This window comes from Diaphorina citri, unplaced genomic scaffold (assembly GCF_000475195.1).
Source record: "Diaphorina citri unplaced genomic scaffold, Diaci psyllid genome assembly version 1.1 scaffold84, whole genome shotgun sequence".
Classification (NCBI taxonomy): Eukaryota; Metazoa; Arthropoda; class Insecta; order Hemiptera; family Psyllidae; genus Diaphorina; species Diaphorina citri.
In genome coordinates, this window is record NW_007377521.1 from 62,938 (window position 1) to 84,386 (window position 21,449).

General features: G+C 38.2%; 2 protein-coding genes across 6 annotated transcripts in view; both read left to right on the forward strand.

Annotated features, from left to right (window-relative positions):
• The window catches only part of LOC103523594 (protein goliath-like), a 35,660-nt gene that overhangs the window by 12,023 nt on the left and 2,188 nt on the right, over positions 1-21,449 (forward strand). The window contains exon 4 of the mRNA XM_026833048.1: positions 19,258-19,390. Coding sequence (XP_026688849.1) covers positions 19,258-19,390 — 133 coding nt within the window. The remainder of the gene's footprint in view (positions 1-19,257; positions 19,391-21,449) is intronic.
• Positions 15,320-20,372, forward strand: LOC103523484 (serine/threonine-protein phosphatase 4 regulatory subunit 2). Of its 5 annotated transcripts, none has more exons than XM_026833087.1 (6): positions 15,320-15,943; positions 16,093-16,866; positions 17,000-17,574; positions 17,659-17,722; positions 17,812-18,112; positions 20,123-20,372. In XM_026833087.1, exons 1-3 carry the CDS (start codon positions 15,358-15,360, stop codon positions 17,515-17,517), a joined length of 1,878 nt encoding a protein of 625 aa, XP_026688888.1. In that variant the 5' UTR covers positions 15,320-15,357; the 3' UTR covers positions 17,518-17,574; positions 17,659-17,722; positions 17,812-18,112; positions 20,123-20,372. The 5 variants fall into 5 exon arrangements, with proteins under 5 accessions (XP_026688888.1, XP_026688886.1, XP_026688882.1 ...); XM_026833085.1 differs by having other exon boundaries at positions 15,320-16,000; positions 16,150-16,866; positions 17,812-17,948; positions 19,959-20,371; XM_026833081.1 differs by having other exon boundaries at positions 17,812-17,948; positions 19,959-20,371.

A 21,449-nucleotide genomic window follows, 5' to 3' on the forward strand; every position in this document is an offset into this window, starting at 1 on the left:
GTTCAGTGAACTGTAGGACTCGTTCAAAGGACCCCCGCGTGGCCCTCAATGATAGTCGAACTCCGCCGAACAGAACTGGCTCTCTGTAGCAAATTGCTATACTTTGCGATTAACTGTTGTAGAACCAGCCATTACTTAGCTGACTATTAGTTATCTGACTATTACTAGGTAGGTACCTACTATCAGGTATCAACTTCAAACAATGATGAGTACCCAAGTACAAATAATAGACATCTTAAAAATATAAAAAAAGAACTTTAACTGTAAGACTGATTTACTATCGGGCAATAAGGAAGTGAAAGGCGCTGGCTTATGCCAATTTGCAAGCTGACCTCTTGGTTTTACCCACGTAATCTGCCAGCTCGTTGTTCGGGAGATGGTTCACAATACCATCTTACCATGGTCTATGCGTAATACCGGCCTTAGTACACGTTCTTACGGTTTCTACTGCACGTTCTTTACTCCATGTTGTTTACTCTACGATCTTTACAACACGTGATGCATTTACCTTCCGTTGAATCCTCAATTCTCTCAGTAGTATCTGAAGTTACCATCAATTCCTATGGGTATGGAGACCATGGAGTTACTCCAGTTTAATTCCAACGAAGATACTCCAGTTTAGTTCCAATGAAGATAATAATGCAACAAATGGTTTCAATTCTCGCATGGGTCGATGTATCTTCGGCTCTGTAAGTAGTCTCCACAAATAATTTGGATACACTCGGGCTTTTCTCAGCTGTAGAAGTGTAGGTTACAAACGGATAGACATAGACCCAGTCGAGAAGACTGCTTATACTGCAGATCCCCTGAAGAACATTAATGGTCTCTATCATCTTCAATAGAACAGTACCAGTAACAAAAACAGGATCATTAAACAAAATCTCTTGGACCTCCAAGATACGAAACAAGAAATGTTTCGTGTTTCCGCAAATAACAGAAAGATTGCTATAATTCTGTAATTTTATTACCTACTTACAGAAGTTTGAAGTTTGCAGACTGTAGGTACCTAACTACCTACACTTTAACGGTACCCACTATCTAATTTACGGTATGGATGGGTACCTTTCTCTTTCTACCTACCTACATTACATACCTAAACATAAAAAAAAACTGTTGAGCAGAAAGTTTCCTCAAAGACATAAAAAAAAACCTTTTGAACATGGAGTGTACATGAAAATTGTTGAACAATAATTATGGACATGAAAATTGTTCTGCATACCCCTTCCAGGTTTTCATGTCCTGGAAGGGCACACAAAATCGAAGCCGCATTCCCACGCTGAACTGCCAAATTCTTATGAACCCGGAAAATTCAAGAGAAAAATGCATAAGCTCATAAGTCACCTACTTACTTACGACAGTTTGCTATCGATCGGCATTTACCTCTACTTACCTACTTCGTACACTTGAACTTGATACCGATACCTACCCTCAACTAATAGGTGTCTAAGGTTCGTTCTCGGAACGGCTGGCTTTCCCCTATCCTGTCCTCCTTCCGTCTTCGATTTCCGGACGGTAATATTTATGCTCGTACGACTCCGATATTACAGTTTTCTCTACCTAACTTAAAGTAAGTACCTATCCCTACATGGTGTATTGGTGTAATAGAAAGCAACCATCTATTCTTTTGGCAAACCTTGTATGTTGGACTCATTTTGGGTTTGACCTCCGGTAATTCATTGTCACCGTTTGGTTCGGACTCTAAGGCCAGGTAGACCTGACAGGCAGACCTGATCAGGTGTACCTGATAGTGAGTGGTTCGGACTCTAAGGCCAGGCAGACCTGACAGGCAGACCTGATCAGGTGTACCTGATAGTGAGTATCAGGTAGACCTGATCAGATGTCAGATCTACCTGATAGAGTCAGTTCTACCTGATAGTGTGTGTGCTCATCAGTGCCCTAAATCACCAAAGTATGGAAAAGTATCTCACAAGTGTAAGAGCCATACCCTTACTTGTAAGAATTTGGCGATTCGTCAATAAATTTTATTGGTTATTTCATGTTAGTAGCCGGTCTGAGCGTGTGAGTGGCAGATATTATACACAACAAATACATATAAGTAGGTACATACATAATTATCCAGGTAAAGGTATGTATATCTCATAACAGACTGCGGCCTGTCCTGTTAGTAGCCGGTCTGAGCGTGTGAGTGGCAGATATTATACACAACAAATACATATAAGTAGGTAGGTACATACATAATTATCCAGGTAAAGGTATGTATATCTCATATATTACCGATTTTCACACATCTCATCCATTTTCAATAAAACTTATCCCCTTGGACATGGTTTACATTGCATAAGTAAGAAAGTTCTATTTTTTTGTCATTTAAGTAAGCAAGTCGTTCCTGTAGGAACCAGGAACGTAACATTAATAAAATCGCCGGTGAAACATTTTTGCTACTTACTCACAAACTTACTATTAAGCACTTACATATTTATTTAACTTACTATTACTCAAGTACTACTAAGTATTAAGTACCCTCCCTCTCCCTCTCTCTCTCTCTCTCTCTCTCTCTCTCTCTCTCTCTCTCTCTCTCTCTCTCTCTTTTCTCTCTCTCTTCTCGTGAAGCTTACCTGTACTGCTGGGGTAAAAAGACCACTCACGCTCAGACCTAGGGCTGTCAGACGGTCTGAAGCTTTTCTACAAATACATATAAGTAGGTACATACATAATTATCCAGGTAAAGGTATGTATATCTCATATACCTTTTATTAAAATCGCCAGTGAAACATTTTTGCTACTTACTCACAAACTTACTATTAAGCACTTACATATTTATTTAACTTACTATTACTCAATAATCAAGTACTACTAAGTATTAAGTATTTATTTTCCATTGAACTTGAACTTGTTTTTCCTCCAACATGAAATACTGGTTTGTGCCGGACACCCATCGTCACTCTACGTAACATTACGGTTTATACATAGGTACCATCAAGGTCATTGACAACATAGGTGATCAGTAATCAAGTAATCATCATCATACTCTTCAATTTCTTCACTTGACTCCATAAAATGCCTGGGTTTCACCAAACTTGGTAAGATAACACGTATAGGAACGTAGGAGTACATAATTACTTACCTACTTAGATTACCTACTACCATAATTATCTAACCTACATAATTGCATAACCACAAGAACGTCACTGATTGGCTGTTATGAACATGATGACGTCACGAAACTAGGTAACTGAATGGAGGGAGTTTCAAGTTTTGACTTGATGATTTTTCCGTTTATCTGTAGGGCTTGTAGATTATATATACTGCCATTGGTAGGTCTGTACATATGATGACGTCACGAAACTAGGTAACTGAATGGAGGGAGTTTCAAGTTTTGACTTGATGATTTTTCCGTTTATCTGTAGGGCTTGTAGATCATACTGCCATTGGTAGGTCTGTACATATCTGGTGATTTTAGATTGTCTGTAGTTCTGTGGCATTTTCTCCAACCTTTCTCTCTCTCTCTCTCTCTCTCTCTCTAGATAGATAATTATTATCATAGCATTGATTTTTTATATGTAAGTAAATTAAATTGTTATTTAGAGTGGAGAGGACATCCCATTACAAGTTAAACTTAGCTTAGGGACGTTTTCATTGTATATTCAAAAATGTAAAAATAAAGCATTAATCAATCAATCAATCTCTCTCTCTCTCCAGATTCTTTCAAAGTGAGATTGTATATGGAATTGGAATAGGTTAAATTTTAATTCCCTTGACAAGGATCGTACCATGTCTATTCCGTAGTATTTTAAAAGTTAATGAGACACAATGGTTAATAAATGGAAAATTAAGTAAGGGAATACCTAGACCTAGATATTTCCTTTTTGTGAGAAAGCGACGTGCAATGTCAAACACCAGGTTTCCTTTTGGCTGAATCGATTTTCTGTTGTGTCGAAAGTTGAGAAACGTTGAGACTAGTGGACAGACGGTGGGGTGACCTTGAAAAACTCTTGGGTGACCTTGACCCTGTCTTTGTCAGCTTTAGGGTGACCCATGTCTTTGTCCTTAAGCTTTAGGACATTAGGTACATACATACTGACATACATTACATTGAAATGGGGGACTTTCTGACGAAATTCCTGTGTGGGGAGTCCAGTATGTAGGACTAATGGACCCCATAGGACCTTAGTTCAATTTCAGTTGATGCACTGAATTTATCAGCCTACAACAAAAGAGCTGAAATTTCGAAGAACTAAGGGGAAAAACACGGACTTACCTACCTGATAAAAGCTGAAGTTTTGAAGAACTAGGGGGGTTAAACACGGACTTTTATTTGGAATATTTTGGAAACCCTGAATTTTCTTGCAGAAAAAAAAAAGTTCTTGAAGTTCGCTTGGTTCGAGTCCAATTCAAGGCATAAAATTCACTCCGCACAGTGTATTGATAAGGAAATCGGGGAACGACATTTGTGACAAGCTTATAAGGTTAATGGGTTACCCAATTATCCATTCCAAGTCGTGACCCTTATATTATATATAAAAATCATGGTTACCTACCTACCATTATTAAATTTCAGCAACGTCAGTAATGTGTCATTTGACGTCGTGTTTCGCCGTCAGACGACAGTGGCTAAAAATAGCGGTAATAATAATGGTAATAGCGGTAACGATTTTAGCGCAAATTAGCCTTGAAAATTTTTGTTTGATGTCCGTGGGATGTGTATTGTGTAATGGAGTGAGGAGAGATTTCCCATGGCTGAAATCCGTGTGGGTTTGCGTGACGTAGGATGGAGGAGGAGGAGGAGGACGAGAAGAAAAAAGAGGAAGATAATGAAAATGAGGATGAATGGAGGAGAAGGAGTAGGAGGAGGAGGTGAAGAACGAGGATCAAGAAGAAGGAGAAGGAGTAGGAGAAGGAGGAGGAGAAGAAGAAGGAGGAGTAGGAGAAGGAGGAGAAGAAGAAGGAGGAGTAGGAGAAGGAGGAGAAGAAGAAGAAGAGGAAGAAGAAAAATAAGAAGAGAAAGGAAAAAGATCAGCAGGAAGAGAAGAAGACTAACAAGGGAGAGAAGAAAAGGGAGCAGAAGAAAAAGGAGGAGGAAGAAGAATAAAAGAAGAACGAAAGGAAGAGGAAAAGGACGTCTAGCGCCATTTTTCAGTAGGAGTAAGAGCTATAGATTTTGACGTTATCTTTTCGCTGGAAATTCAGAAGAAAATTAATGACTTTTTTGAAGAAATCACTTTATCCTAATTGGATAGTCTGGTGACCAATGGGAGAGGTGCTGGGTTCAAATCCCCGAGATGGAATGAAATTTTCTGACGTGGTATTTCTAAAATATAGATATGAATCCTCATGAATGTAAAAGATTGTTTGAAAATAATGCTAAAGCGGTTCAAATAAAAATAATGCTAAGATTCAATGGTACCTACTACCTACCTACAACCCGTACAACATCAGCTGCAAATGCAACATAATTTTATTGACCTCACCCATGTCAGATGGTCACCCACACATAAACGCCACACTCAACGTTACTTAACTTGAGTGTTCTCTATGTGGTCACCGGTCAGTAGGCAGAAGTACTCAAATTACACTGATTGTGTTCTTGTGGTGTTACTCGACACGTGAGTGTAAAGTTGAGAAGTGTAATACCTACCTCTAAGTACGTATCTACTTCTTTTACCTACTTAGATGTAGGAATACCTACGCACCTACTCATGCAAGGTGCAAACAGAATCTAGGTATGTAGGTAATGCAGGCAACTCGATGTACCTACACACCTATTTTCTGATTACTTCTAGTATTTAATCAATGATGCTAAATAGCGAAGTAGGAACAGATGATGAAAGAAGAGGAGGAACCTTAAGAAGGCGAAGAAGAAGAAGAAGAAGAAGAAGAAGACGAGAAAGAAATAATAAGAAGACGAAGATTTTATAATTAGTGAGTCAGATAGGGACACAGGTCCCTATGAAGAGAATTTTTACTTCCCTTATTTTAATTACTTGGTTGGTAATAATAATAATAGACTCTTGAGTGGAAGGCAACCACTAGGCGAGGTTAACGCCATAGGCGTTTTCTACCACCTAACCCTTTGGTAGGTGGGTAATAACTATTTACCAGCTTGTCTCACAAGCTGATCTTTATTACCTACAATGATAAATTGATAACTTACCTATTAGGTACCTACAATGATATCTCTATCAACAAGTAATACTGCTACGTATCTATTGGCACCTACCTACCTAGAATGATCACTCTGGGGGGATCTGACTTGCGTCCCGACTGTGAAATCCGAGTTGCGTCCGTCCGAGTTGCGTCCCATTTCTGAAATTTATCATCCGAGTTGCGTCCCTGAGGTACTTGAGCTAGAACTATGTACTTTATATACTTATCCTAGTTTGAAGGTAGGTGTACATGTAGTACAGGGTGACAAAAAAATACTGTACAGTGTACACAGCATTTTTTACTGTACAGTGTACACAGCATTTTTTCAGCTTTCATCATGTACTTAGGTACCTACGGGGTGTTGGAGAACCGATACCTTCTAGGTGCAGAAATGTACCAGCGTACCACCTGCCAAGTCGGATGAAAGAATAGGAGATCGGAGGAAACAAAGGAGGAGGTTTTCAGACAGCGCTACCACCCAGAACGATGGAGTGGACATACTAGGTTTCCAGTGTCCCTTGAGAATGCTAAAGCATTGAGAAGTAACCTCCTTGGCCGAGGTCCCGGGTTTGATTCCTGGCGGGGTCAACGTAGAAAATCTAACGGTACTTGTTCAGAAGTTACGTCAATGGAATGTTGCTATAAAAGGAGCTGTCACAAATGAGCAGTGACCAGGGTTATTATAGGGTTAGGTTAAACACAAAAGACAAGTACAAAAATAATAGCAATAGCGTTCATGTTCATAGTTTGTTCCTATAGGCCTATAGCTTACAGCATCCTGTATAGGTACAGTTATTTACTTATTTATTTACTTTATGGTCTCAAATATATAGGTTCAATCTCAGGTACCGCGGACGCAACTCGGATGACCTTTTTTTTGAGTTGGTACGCAAATCGGATGATTTGGGATTTTCGGACGCATCTGGTGTTCCTCCGATCACTCTATCAATAATGTTCAATCTCAGATACCGCGGACGCAACTCGGATGACCTTTTTTTGAGTTGGTACGCAAATCGGATGATTTGGGATTTTCAGACGCATCTGGTGTTCTTCCGATCACTCTATCAATAATACTCCTATGTATCTAGTATCTACCTACAATGGTAACTCTATCAATAATACTCCTATGTGTATGATTGATGTATCCTACTTGAGTGTTAGATCATACCAACGTGTTAGGTATTTGTTTTGCGTTTAGCAATACGTATTGTATCTAGTATCTACCTACAATGGTAACTCTATCAATAATACTGCTATGTGTATGATTGATGTATCCTACTTGAGTGTTAGATCATACCAACGTGTTAGGTATTAGTTTTGCGTTTAGCAATACGTATCATAGAGCTGTGATGTAACTCAAACAAGCTTAAAGCTTGGGTAAATTCGACACGATATTTTAATGAACGGCTGGCTTTCTCCAACCCTCTCTTCGCTTTCGGGAGGACAAGACCTTAGCAGTGACAGTTCCCTCTATCAAACCTCTTAAAAAAGGGAGTGAGTTATAAAAAAGTTTTTTCATTGACCACTCAGTCAATGAGTCATATGTTAACTTTTTCTAGGTATTATTTTAAGATAAAGGGACTTTTTAGTCCTACCCCAGCAGGATGATTCTATTTAGTTCTATTTACCTGCACTAATATTAGACATAGGTCCACCGTTCTCCTGGCGGCGCTGCTTGATCATACCCGCCCCGTTCTGACTCCCATTAGAGCTCGTGTTGCTATGTATACTGCCCGCCGAGTCCTGGTGACCTGAGCCGCCCTGACGGGATTTATCCCGCTGATAATACACGCCGGCGAATATCAGGACGTTCAGAATCAACAGGGAACAACCTGTGGAAGGAGACAGGAAATTTATTAACGGGGTAATTTAACAATTGGTGAAAGAGCTTCTGTAAGAGAACCCTATAAGTAAGTGAATAAGTAAGTAAGTAAGTAAGTAAATAAATAAGTTAAGTAAGTAAGTAAATAAATAAGTAAGTAAGTAAATAAATAAATAAGTAAGTAAGTAAGTGAATACGTAAGTAAGTAAATAAATAAGTAAGTAAGTAAGTAAATAAATAAGTAAGTAAGTAAGTGAATAAGTAAGTACATAAGTAAGTAAGTAAGTAAGTAAGAGTATCTACTTACTTCATTGATCTCATCATCATCTCCCAGCATATGATGTGAGCGGGGTACATCATCTGAGCCAGGTTTATGTAGATCGGGAACAAGGTTCAGCCAGAACGAGAGTCTGTGAGCCCGATAATGATTCTTCAGCTTGGGCTTCATATCTGAGGAGAAAACAGAGTGACAATAGAGTTTAATATGTAGGAAATGCTAATGAAATAAGCACAGGTTGAGTGCGAAGGGCATCCACTCGTAAAATTTGTAGCCAAAACCAAATGTCAGCCCAAAGCAATCACCCTAGTTAAGGCTGATTGAGGGCTGACGAAAACCCCGACGCTAAAACCGGTCTTAAAATAACGACTGAAGTGTTATCTAAAACTTTCTCACTTTGAGTTTATAGGTCGCCGCGACAAATTTCGAGATCAGAGATCATTTGTGTGAGAAAATGTGAAAAAAATCCCCCAAAAACCAGGGTTTGGATAAGTCCTTCTATAGGGACAGACGACACCGAAGCGAATACAATAGCCCGTCCCTTATACCTTTTTATTACTATCGTAATAATAAAGGAAGGACGGGCTAAAAAATGAGAACTTTTGTACAACGGCAAAATAATAATAATAATTGCAAATTTCCAACCTTAGTTCCACCGTATGTAGGTATTTTGTGGTGAAACCTGTGTACCTATATCTCAAATGAATCAAGACGAAATTACATATGTACCTCAGGCGAGATCGAACCCACATCCTCCTGTTCAGGAGTGCCATGTCCAGGAACCATTACGCCACCAAATCAGGTTTAAGTACAAGAAGCTTTGATTATTTTTATATCGTCCGAAGAGGTAAAAAGTTGCGCCTGACTGAAACTTTGAGACTTAGTTTCTTTTGGAACTAGAAGTGTCCTTAAAGTTGAGCCTTTTACCCAGTAATTAGATTTAGGGCCTCATTTAACCTTGAAAGCTCTTGTCAGTTCCGTTTTTCTTAGGATGGCCCACAATTCCTTGAACTACTCCTTGGTCTACTTTTTCTAAAAACAAAACATGGTGAAGAACAAATTAAAAGATACACTGTGGGCAGCTCATCAATAAATTGTTATTGATTGTTTCTCTCTACGATATATCCCGTTTTGGGCCACTTTGAGTTCATTGAATGCCCCATAACAGTCAAACTGCAATCTATGTATATTAGCAATGGTTCTAAGAAAATGTTTAGAAAATGGTTCTAAGCGGTTATTATTCTGAAGAAGTTCTGCATTACTATTCTGTAGACATAACTCACAACTGCTAGCAAGTGTGAACTGACAGTCATTACTATCTGACTATCATTACTATGATGCTTCATGTCATTGCCATGATGTCATGTGCTAATGCCAGTTGCAATCAAGTTTGTTTACATATTTTCCAGCACGCGTTACATATAGCTACATTACTATAGTTTTCTGCAAATACAAACAGACCCAAGCATGTACATCTCATGTACTTAGGTACCCAATACCCATACAATAACATAATTATCTAGACTGTTTGATAGAGGTCTAACTGCATAACTGCTAGTTTAGTGAAGGGGTTTTACCCTTCATTCGGAGACAAGCTACCCGCCTCCTCGCGTTTACCTTAGCCTGAGTGGTGCCGGGAAAAACCAGCGGCACGCGACAACCCAGATGGTCACCTAAGATACTTATCATACCCAGCGTTGCCTTTAAGCCATGTTCTCACGGCGCGTGGCGTGGCGAGTCTCGTCCGTAGTTCGACGAGCCACGCGCCGTGGGAACACTAAAGTTCGTCGCGCGCCGAGCAGGCGCGTGTAGTGGTGGACTTTATCCCAAACAGATTCCTATCCTGTTTGTTATCCTTTTCTCTTTGATATTGGGACGCCTTCTATCAAACCTCTTAGGAAAAGAAGCAAGAAGCTATTCACCTCTGTGGCCGAGTGGTTAAGAGACCTAACTCTTAACCCGGAGATGGGTTCGAATCCTGACCGGGGGAGAAATTTTTTGGCCAATTTTTCTGTTCTCGGATAAGCATGTCGAATGTGCCTTGAAATAATACGAAATCGATTCAGGAGGTGGGTATATTTCTTTTTCTTTTTTATCAAGCGAATTCCAAGCTTTAATTTGCGTTTAGTTTGTCTGTTTCGCAACAATGCTCGAATGATTTGTTCAATTTTCATTTTATTTACGTTCGTTGTTAATTTTCTCTTGTTTTCAGTTCCGAGACACAACCGTTGGATTCAATGGACGGAAAGAAGCCAGGAGAGGATGACGATTGTCTTCTCAACGTTTTATCATTCTGTGTAACATGTTGCGAGTGTGTTATTTCATAACATGTTGCGAGTGTGTTATATCATAACATGTTGCGAGTGTGTTATTTCATAACATGTTGCGAGTGTGTCATTTCATAACATGTTGCGAGTGTGTTATTTCATAACATGTTGCGAGTGTGTCATTTCATAACATGTTGCGAGTGTGTTATTTCATAACATGTTGCGAGTGTGTCATTTCATAAATAAATCCAGGTTGATGATTAATGACGAATTCCAGGAATCAAGGTGGCTCCTAACTAATATAACTCACGTGGCGGTCTCACACTACTCGTGCGCATATTGGAGCTACCTAGCTAATTATCTTGTCACATTGTTGTCATCAATGATATGAATGCTGACATCACTGATGTTCCATCATTAAGTAGCGGGTACAGACTGATGTTCCATTTTTTTTTTTATATACAAACATATAGCTGATAATTTTTGAAAGTTGAATTTTTCATTAGGTCTGTAAATATAGTAAAGTCGACCCATTTTCCTTCATTATTTTGATGTTAGCAAGCCAAGCCATCAAGTTAGCTATCATGTCCCTTTAGTGTTAATACCTAATTAGCCTCTAAAGATCGTCTTCAGCAGGCATATAGTATACCAATTAGCTAACTAACCGATACCTAAGGTACCTATTTACGACTGTGAACAGTCAATATGAGTATAAATGATCATGGGAAAATTTCTGCCTGAATGGTCCGTAAGACTGGATGAAGTTGATACGTATCTGGTACAGCAACAAACACAACACCAACAATAAAAACAACAACAAAAACACCTTAAATCGTAAATCCTAGTTGTTGCATAATGCATTCTTTGCAATTGAATGTTGTCAGATTTTGTTCCAGTATTGAGGTGCGGCTTCTTATTGGTGGGAACTTTTCTGTATTCCCTCCTCGATTAAGCTATTTGTAAAAATCTCTTATAGGTGCCATTTGTACTTTAACTGTGAACCGTATATATAGTAATCTAATTAGGAACTAAAAGGAACTATGAACAATATGTGTTGGGAGTGAGTTAACCAAATGACCAGTCTTGTCCTATCCATGTCCAGTGTTGTTGAGCTAAGTAAAGACCCAATATTGTCCTCATTTGTCCTTTAGTAGGAGGAAAACCATGTTTTCTTCACCTATGGTTTTTGGCGAGCTAGCTTTAAAACTGTTCAGTAATTTCCAGACACTACTCTCGACATTGAACTAAACAGGCCTTTTAATAGATCCTTTTAGGTACCGTACAATGCCGGTCTTGCCAGGTCGAGCAATCGCCAAAACCATTGTCCAGTTGTCGGCTAGTATTACCAGCACCAGCCGTAACATCAATGGTTGGTAATTGTTGACCTCATGATATACTATAACGCAAGAATCCGCAAGATATATCGTGAGACCAACAATTACCCAACCGAAAATGTTGTTAGGGAGGACAAAGCCGGTAACACATTGCTCGTTTATCAGCCAGCTTGAAGACATTGAAAGCTTTCCAAGACGCACAAGACACGTACCCCCACAGTGTCTTTGGCTAATCAATATGTTAACCTTATCGATTTTGTGCCACTGGAAAATTAACCTCAAACTACTCTTCTACAGCCTGCTCCGTCCTGTGACAAATGTCTGTAAGCTTTGTACTCCGTCACAAGTGAAGCCGTTGCTTCTTCTGTTCATTCCTTAGAGCCAGCCTAGCGACTGATCAAAGTTATCAACATTGCAACTTGGGATGGATTTTGAATTTCCTTGTTGTTTGAATGGAAAACAGTAAATTGAGCTATTGAGAATGAGAACCTAATTATACCTACATATCTTCCTAATAGAAATTAACAATAGATATAGGCAGGTACCTAGATACCTCTATTATCTAGTTAGGCAACTTGATACCATTCTTCAGATGTCTGGGCTATTCAAAGTTATCAAAGCAACTTGGTTAGTTCCCCCAGAGCCCAGAGGCCACTAGTCACATGTGTGTGGGTCTCCTAATAGTCTCCCAGCAGGTAGGTATACCTAGCTTTACAGAACGTTGACTTGAAGAAGAACCTTGGCTGTACGCGCCCTCAGGGTTGTTGAGTTCTTGGTCTTCTGGATGAACTCTAGACAACACCACGGCAGACCTGAATTTCAAACAACAGACCTGAAGTTTAATGGTCTGACACTTCTGATGAGTGTATTACAATCACATGGTCTAATTTACCAAAAGAAGCGAGTTCCATGTTTTAACTAAACGATTTTGGATTTTGACGCTCACGTAGGTGCATAGTTTGTCTCGTATGTCTGTTTGTTTGGTTAACCGTAACTCTCATATGGTTTGTCCGATTTTTGGTGAAAATGTTGAAATTTAGCAAAAATGTTCAACACATTTTAGTAACATCCTATTTTAGCTTAAGGTTTACAACAAAATAATCAATTCGATTCCAATCAAATCATTAATTTTTTGCAGCCACTGGTCACTACTCGATTAAAGTACCTACTCAGTTGCCCACATGAAACTGACTGCACCCCGAACTCCAAGCACAGAGCCGGAAAAACTTCAACCCCGCCGGAAATCGACCTCGGAATCTCCGGTGTGCAAGCCTAGTGTGATACCCACTAGACCACGGAGGCTACTTTGATCAATTTATTGGATTCTAGCAAATAGATATAGTTCATTCTGATGATATTCCTGGTCTAGCTAATGAGGTTCACGCGTGACGGAAACCCTTTTGTGTAATATCAACAAAATAATATTTATGTAGAATCTAAAAACAATCCCCAGAGACCTTGCCAGAGATAGATGATGGTTCTGTCAATGTCCCCTCTTTCAATAGGATGGGATATCTCCCGCCTGTATATCTCTTTTGTTTGGCTTTGGATAGATCAGAAGATACCTATAATTATGTATAACAAACATCCACTAATGGTACTCCACCGTCATAAGTCATAACACGATGAAACATTGGAACAATATCATAGGCCAGCGGTTCCTAAACTTTTTCTAAACTCACCCCATTTTTACTTTCAATTATTTCGATTGTGAACGCTCCACGACCACTTCACTGTACTTTATGTGACTTAACATTAACCCCTCTGGTAGTCTTTCGCGGTCCCCGAGGGGGGCGCAGATCCTAGTTTCGGAACCACTGTCATAGATCATATCGTTAATTAGTTGCGGAATATCAAAGTGATGCTGCCAGATATTGGAATGGAAACGCAGAGCCGAGAACAAATAATGAGACTATTCCATGTGCCATCCGTAGAAGATAGTAATGGTGTTGATGCTGTATTTATGTAGAATCTAAAAACAATCCCCAGAGACCTTGCCAGAGATAGATGATGGTTCTGCCAATGTCCCCTCTTTCAATAGGATGGGATATCTCCTGCCTGTATATCTCTTTTGTTTGGCTTTGGATAGATCAGAAGATACCTATAATATGTATAACAAACCTCCACTATTCCACTAATGGTATACTCCACCGTCATAACACGATGAAACATAGGAACAATATCATGGACCAGCGGTTCCTAAAATTTTTCCAAACTTACCCCATTTTCACTTTCAATTATTTCGATTGTGAACGCTCCACGACCACTTTACTGTACTTTATGTGACTTAACATTAACCCCTGGTAGTCTTTCGCGGTCCCCGAGGGGGGCGCAGATCCCAGTTTCGGAACCACTGTCATAGATCATATCGTTAATTAGTTGCGGAATATCAAAGTGATGCTGCCAGATATTGGAATGGAAACGCAGAGCCGAGAACAAATAATGAGACTATTCCATGTACCATCCGTAGATAGTAATGATGTTGATGCTAGGAATATCAAAGTGATGCTGCCAGATATTGGAATGGAAACGCAGAGCCGAGAACAAATAATGAGACTATTCCATGTGCCATCCGTAGATATAGTGATGATGTTGATGCTACTGTTTGGCAAAACAATAGATACCAGAACAACAAAGTCTATAGGTACATAATACAGTAGGAGGTATCCACTAAACCAAATACCAGTAGGTAATGCCAGAAGATTAAAACCTGACCAACACTGTTGGTTATTTCATAGACATCAATGAAATTGTAGGCAGTTTGTGATCTTCCACGTGGTCCTCGAAATCCTTTGCAGCCCCCCAGGGAGCCCCCCAGTTTGAGAACCATGGGTAGATAGGTAGTGGTAGTAGCCAAAACCAAATGTCAGCCCAAAGTAATCACCCTAGTTAGGGCTGATTGAGAGGCTGACGAAAAACGCCGACCCCGTCTGTACACGGAAAAAGGCGAAGAAGAAAGAAGAATCATTGGAGGTGATTTGTAGCTTTATGACTGTAGCCTTATGACTATGATTAATTTATTACGAGCAATATCTAAGATCGGCTTAGCGTTGAGAATATGCTTTAGAATTCACCAATTTCCATTGGATCACTGAAGGTAATGCTGAGCGTAATTTGTACCCGGATAGATGACCACAGTCACTGACAATCTGGGCAATTGCATATTGTGGGCTTTTCGCTTGACCACTCTGGCATACGGTGACGCTATACACGGAGGGAAGAAATTTCAAAACTTGAACTGCCTTCCATCAAATCAATAAATAAACATGTACTCACCAAGATAGCAGGAAACAAAACGAGATCATCCACAGTCATCTAAAGATACCTAGAATCCTAGATTACCTTGATAATAATTATATCCGATTAGGATTCCCAAGTGAATCCATCATTGGAAATGGAAAGTTTGAAAAATCAAGAATATGCCAAGAAAATCTATGCAACTAGATGAATGAGGTAATCTGAATGAATCATGGCAGGTATTGTAGACAATCATGTTACGAATTTTTCTTAAATCGTGATTTTAACTTGTGCAGCAGTTTCCCCAAGCCTACCATGGACAATCCAGAGTTAATTTTACAAAGCTTGGAACATTTCCCCAAGTTGAAGGATCAAGCTGACTACAGCATTCCCATTGAGCTAGATGAGTACATCCACTATGTAGCCAAGACTGGAGACCCTGTGTTCCAGTGGACTCTTGTCCAACCTCTATTCCGAGAGAAAATCATCAAAGTTGTCACCGAGTTCTTTGAAAGTAACCCAGGTGAGATTCCTGACTATCCCAATGTCAACAAATTCAACTATGACTCTATGAAGACAACTCTACTTGAGCGTATTGACTGGTTCAAGGGTGCACCATTTACGATTCAACGGATATCAGAACTTTTGGTGAATCCTACCAAAGAGTACAACCGAGTTGACAAATACATGCGTGCACTTGAGAAGAACATTTATGTTGTCAGCACTCGGGAACCAGGGATGCCACAACCAGTGGAGGAAAACAACTCAACATTTGAGGAGTCATTCATTTTGAATGGTAATGACTTTGAATTGAAATCTTCCGAGAACAATGAAATACTTGGAGCTAAGGAAGAAGATGCTGATGCCACTGCACTCCTCCTCCTGAAGAAATGTAGCAATGGTGATTCTGAAGAAGTGAATTTCAATATTGAAGTTGATGTAACTAACACAACACCAGGGGATGATGCTCCAAGAACAATGAAATACTTGGAGCTAAGGAAGAAGATGCTGATGCCACTGCACTCCTCCTCCTGAAGAAATGTAGCAATGGTGATTCTGATGAAGTGAATTTCAATATTGAAGTTGATGTAACTAACACAACACCAGGGGATGATGCTCCGTCTGATGGTAACTTGGAATCGGCAGAGATCAATGTTCATGATGAAGTCCCAGAGTCTGATGAAGCCGTTGATGTAACTGAAGGCAAATGTGGACAAACCAGAAAATTAGAAGATGAAGATGAACACGTAGAGAATGATCCAAAACGTTTCAAGATGGATGAAGGTGAGATCAAGGAAGATAGCAAGGTTGTTACAGAAGAAGTTATGCCAAAGGATGAAGATATGAATATTGAACAACCAGCACAGACATTAGAAATTAACAATGAACCTGACAGTAGCAAGGAACAAACTTTGGAAAAGAAATCAGTAGAAATGGAATTAGAAGAAACAGTTGACAACAAAATAGAATTATTTGACAATAGTGAAGATAAAAACAATACTTCATTGAATATTAGTGAAGGTGATTTGATGGTGATCTCTCAAGAATCAGTCTCTGGGTCTGAAAAAAGTATTGAAGAAAATATGGACACAGTAGTCAGTGAAAGCTCAGATATGGACCTGAGTGATGGTGTCAATACTGTTGACTTTAAAAATATAGAAATTGCTGCCCTTCTTGAATTGCCTGAAGCAGAAGAGAGTTCAGGTGAAAAGTTGAGTGACAATGTATCAGACAATGCAACAGTTGAAGAAAAAGAAGAAAAAACTACAAGTGCTTCAAATGATACCAACACAGCCAATTTATCTGAGAGTACACCTGCTGAAGATATTGTATCTTCAGAAACAGAAAAATCTGAACAAAGTGAAGATAATATAACACGAAGAAAAAGAAGAAAAAACTACAAGTGCTTCAAATGATACCAACACAGCCAATTTATCTGAGAGTACACCTGCTGAAGATATTGTATCGTCAGAAACAGAAAAATCTGAACAAAGTGAAGATAATATAACACAAGAGAATATTGTCACTGAAGCTGATTCAAAAGAAGAAAGTTCTAAACTTGAAGCTAGTAATAATGAACCTGCCACTTTCATCACTTTTGAAAACCAGGCCCCACTCCAAACAACAGAAGAAGAAAATGTTTCATTTAATGAAGTGCAACCAATTGAACAAACCCTTACAGATGATAGCACACCTAGAGATAATGTAGATATTACAACAGAGGAGTTTGAAGTAGAAAGTACATCAGAAGTCAATACAGAAATTGAGGAAGCCATACTTCAAGAAGATGAATTTGAAAATCCAGAACCAGAAGAAGCTGGATCTAACGTTGATCCTCTGTCTACAGAAGCTGATGCTGAACAATTAATTGAGGAAGTTGACACTGCCAGTGCTGAAGGTAATCCTAGTGATGCAAGTGAAGAACTAGCTGTTGAGACAGAAGAGGTAGAATCTTCCACTTCTGAAGAGAAATAAAGTGAAAATATTCCAAATATGTTGTTGCTCACAAATGTCTGAGATATTGACCATTAGGCCATTTCCACTTCTGAAGAGAAATAAAGTGAAAATATTCCAAATATGTTGTTGCTCACAAATGTCTGAGATATTGACCATTAGGCCATTTTCCTAAAGGCCATATTCCAAATATATAGAATGAAAGATTAGGAGTTGTGTGTATTGAGCTATTGTGTATGATTATGTGTGTTTGAGACAAAGAAATACTTAAGTAGTATGAGTTAACTTGTAATGTATGTAAAGAAAGTCTTGTAGGCTATTGTGTATGATTATGTGTGTTTGAGACAAAGAAATACTTAAGTAGTATGAGTTAACTTGTAATGTATGTAAAGAAAGTCTTGTAATTAATCAAATATATATCCCACAACCTGTGAGGTTATTGAAACAAAGAGGTTCATTGTGGGGATTTGACAAAGAAATCAATAATGTGACATAACGTAATTATGAGAGAAAGTAAAAAAGTAGGTATTTGACATTTAATCTAATCTACATACAAGCCAAATATTTACATTCTGCTTTCATTCTAGTTGACAAGAAATGTAATAACTGATGACAGGTATTGCTCTTCAACTTTTGCTATATTTTGCCGTAACCGCAATCGACTTAAAACTAAAGCAACTTTCAGCCTCTCATTTGCATTTTGCTATGAGAAGTTAAGTGAAAAAAAAAAGCTTAATTGCTGAACTTGTTGGGCAATATTTTAACTGATCTAGAAGTCTAAACTGCTTATGCAACCAGACCAGGGCCGTAACTAATTTTGCCGTAACCGCAATCGACTTAAAACTAAAGCAACTTTCAGCCTCTCATTTGCATTTTGCTATGAGAAGTTAAGTGAAAAAAAAGAGCTTAATTGCTGAACTTGTTAGGCAATATTTTAACTGATCTAGAAGTCTAAACTACTTATGCAACCAGACCAGGGCCGTAACTAGGGGAGGCGAGGGGGACCACTCCTCCCCTCTCAGGCATTTTTCCCTCTCTGGATATGAAAACCTGACCTACACACCGGCAGAATTTGTAGCACAGATTAGTAGTCTTCATATACCTAGGTACTTAATGAGAATTCTATTCAGCACCTAGCTATAGGTATTTTGTAAAAAAAAAAAAAAAAGGTGTTGGAATAAAATGTTGGAATTTAGGTTGGAATGTGACCTAAATTAATACGTGTACAGTTAATAATTTTCTTTGAATTAGGTTAGGTCTTTTTGGGGGATAAGACCTTTAGAAAGGAGGAAAAAATGTAATAAAAAAAACTATGGATAGGTATCGATACTTTTTTGATAACTATCGATAGTTCTCCTCCTCTACTGATAGGTACATTATATTTTATCTAAATTTTATTAATCTGCCGCCCTTAGGTATTAACTGAACTGAACGGGACGCCGGGACACCCCCTGAAATTCGGGACTGTCCCGGCCAATTCGGGACGTTTGGCAAGCCTAACTATCGATAGTTCTCCTACTCTACTGATAGGTACATTATAGTTTATCTAAATTTTATCAATTTGCCGCCCTACCTTTAGAAAGAAGGGAAATATGTAATAAAAAAAAAAAAAACTATCGATACTTTTTTGAAAACTATCGATGGCGCCGACTATCGATAGTTCTCCTCCTCTACTGATAGGTACATTATATTTTATCTAAATTTTATTGATTTGCCGCCCTTAGGTATTAACTGATGTTTATTTATTGTTTTGTGTTGCAGGCAATATGAGTGCTGTGTTCACCTACAAATGGAAAGGAGAAGAGTTAGCTAGACTGTTAGACAATGGTACTCGAATCATTGCTAAAATCACCATCGCTAGTCACTGCAACAGACCTTATACCAATATCAATAGGTAAGTAATAATAACACCACTATCAATGAATAGGTAAGTAATAAAACAGACTTTTTTTTAAGAGGTTTTTTTTTAAAGATCCCAATCACCATCGCTAGTCACTGCAACAGACCTTATACCAATATCAATAGGTAAGTAATAATAACACCAATATCAATGAATATAGTATGATCTCCACATACCAAACATCCCTGCTCAAAGTTCCGCTTTATGTAAACACTACCTACGTAGGTACCTACCTATATGATAATAATAGTGCTTATTTTTACTGCTCGCATAGGACTGATAAGTCCCTTTACTCCAGCAGTAGGCTACTACTATTATTGTGGTCAAATTCTCAAATTATATTGAGGATAAAATTCCATACCTCGGCTGGGATTGAACCCATGCCCTCCTGTTTACCAGACCTGCCTCGGTGGTGTAGTGGTCAAGGTCATATGTACCTATAGGTAGGTAAGTAATAAAACAAACTTTATTTAGAGGTTTGACAGATGGAACTGTAACTGCTGAGGTCTTATCGTCCTGAAGTCGAAGAGAGAAGGAAGAGAGGATATATTGAAACAAAGAGGTTCATTGTGGGGATTTGACAAAGAAATCAATAATGTGACATAACGTAATTATGAGAGAAAGTAAAAAAGTAGTTATTTGACATTTAATCTAATCTACACACAAGCCAAATATTTACATTCTGCTTTCATTCTAGTTGACAAGAAATGTAATAACTGATGACAGGTATTGTTCTTCAACTTTTGCTAGGTACTTCACTGCCTTTTTAAACAGTTCCTAAAATATTTTACAAAAAGGACTTGGGTATTCAAAATTAATTTTTTACAGGTCACTTTCACCAATTGTTTGAGGAATTGAACCTAAGATCCTTGGCTCTCAGAGCCTGCTGGCTTGTATCATAAATCATTTGTATATTTGAGTTCACTAATTTCTCAATTAAGTACCTCCTTAATATTGTTGTAAATATTTCTGTCCAATTTTCACTGCCTTTTTAAACAGTTCCTAAAATATTTTACAAAAAGGACTTGGGTATTCAAAATTAATTTTTTACAGGTCACTTTCACCAATCGTTTGAGGAATTGAACCTAAGATCCTTGGCTCTCAGAGCCTGCTGGCTTGTATCATAAATCATTTGTATATTTGAGTCCACTAATTTCTCAATTAGGTACCTCCTTAATATTGTTGTAAATATTAATTTCTGTCCAATTTTAAGTAGCTAGGTTTTGTTTAGAATTTGAAGCATAAATAAAGTCTTAAAACATTTTTGTACAATATTTCACCTTGGTCTTTTTTTTTCCTAGTAGGTACCTATCTAAGTGGATTTTTTTTTTCTAGTATTTTGATTTACTACCATATACTTACCTATACTACATATTTTGAACAGGCTTTTTCAATTGCTTGTGAATTAATAAGGAAAATATTGGCAGTCATCTACTGTTTTTAATTTTTATTAAGGTAAATTTGCTGGAATGACTATCTTTTGCAAAACTTTGGAAAAAAAACCGACTTACCACAAGTACCCTCTTTTCATACCCCTGGAAAATTGGAAATGATAGGTATCCTATCTACTTCTACCCCATTTGTTTCTATCTAACAATGCATTTCAGGCGATCTGCCAAGGGCTGTCTCTCTGACCTTGTTTCAAACCGAGTTAATATTCTATCAGCAGTATTCCTCTGATAACATCTTTGAAATAATGGAATTAGTTAGTACCTACATATCTAGCTTTATTATCTTTTCTGTTGTCCCCAAAGACATCAATATTCCAATGGTGTTAAAGAAGAAAATCAAAGAGGAAGATATGAAATCTGAAATAATTATCTTTTGTGGAATGTACTCGTACCTATAAACAGTATAAACCATTGATATGAGACAAAAAAAAAAAAAAAAAATCAGTGTCCTTGCTTTTGTATTTATTGGTGGAAGAATGAAAATATTTTTGGTGCTTTTTTAAAAAGGTGAGTAGATATTTAACCGAATTAGTGTCTAAAAAAAAAAAAAAAATCGTTGATGGGACTCATAAAAAAACAATACCTATCTCTGATCTTTACGG

Bases quoted from the DNA above. Each gene is read 5' to 3' on its own strand.
- LOC103523484 (XM_026833087.1), top strand. From the start codon at position 15,358: ATGGACAATCCAGAGTTAATTTTACAAAGCTTGGAACATTTCCCCAAG. The intron at 15,944-16,092 runs GTGATTCTGAAG...AATGTAGCAATG, and splicing joins CCTGAAGAAATGTAGCAATG to GTGATTCTGATGAAGTGAAT. The intron at 16,867-16,999 runs ATATTGTATCTT...CACCTGCTGAAG, and splicing joins TGAGAGTACACCTGCTGAAG to ATATTGTATCGTCAGAAACA.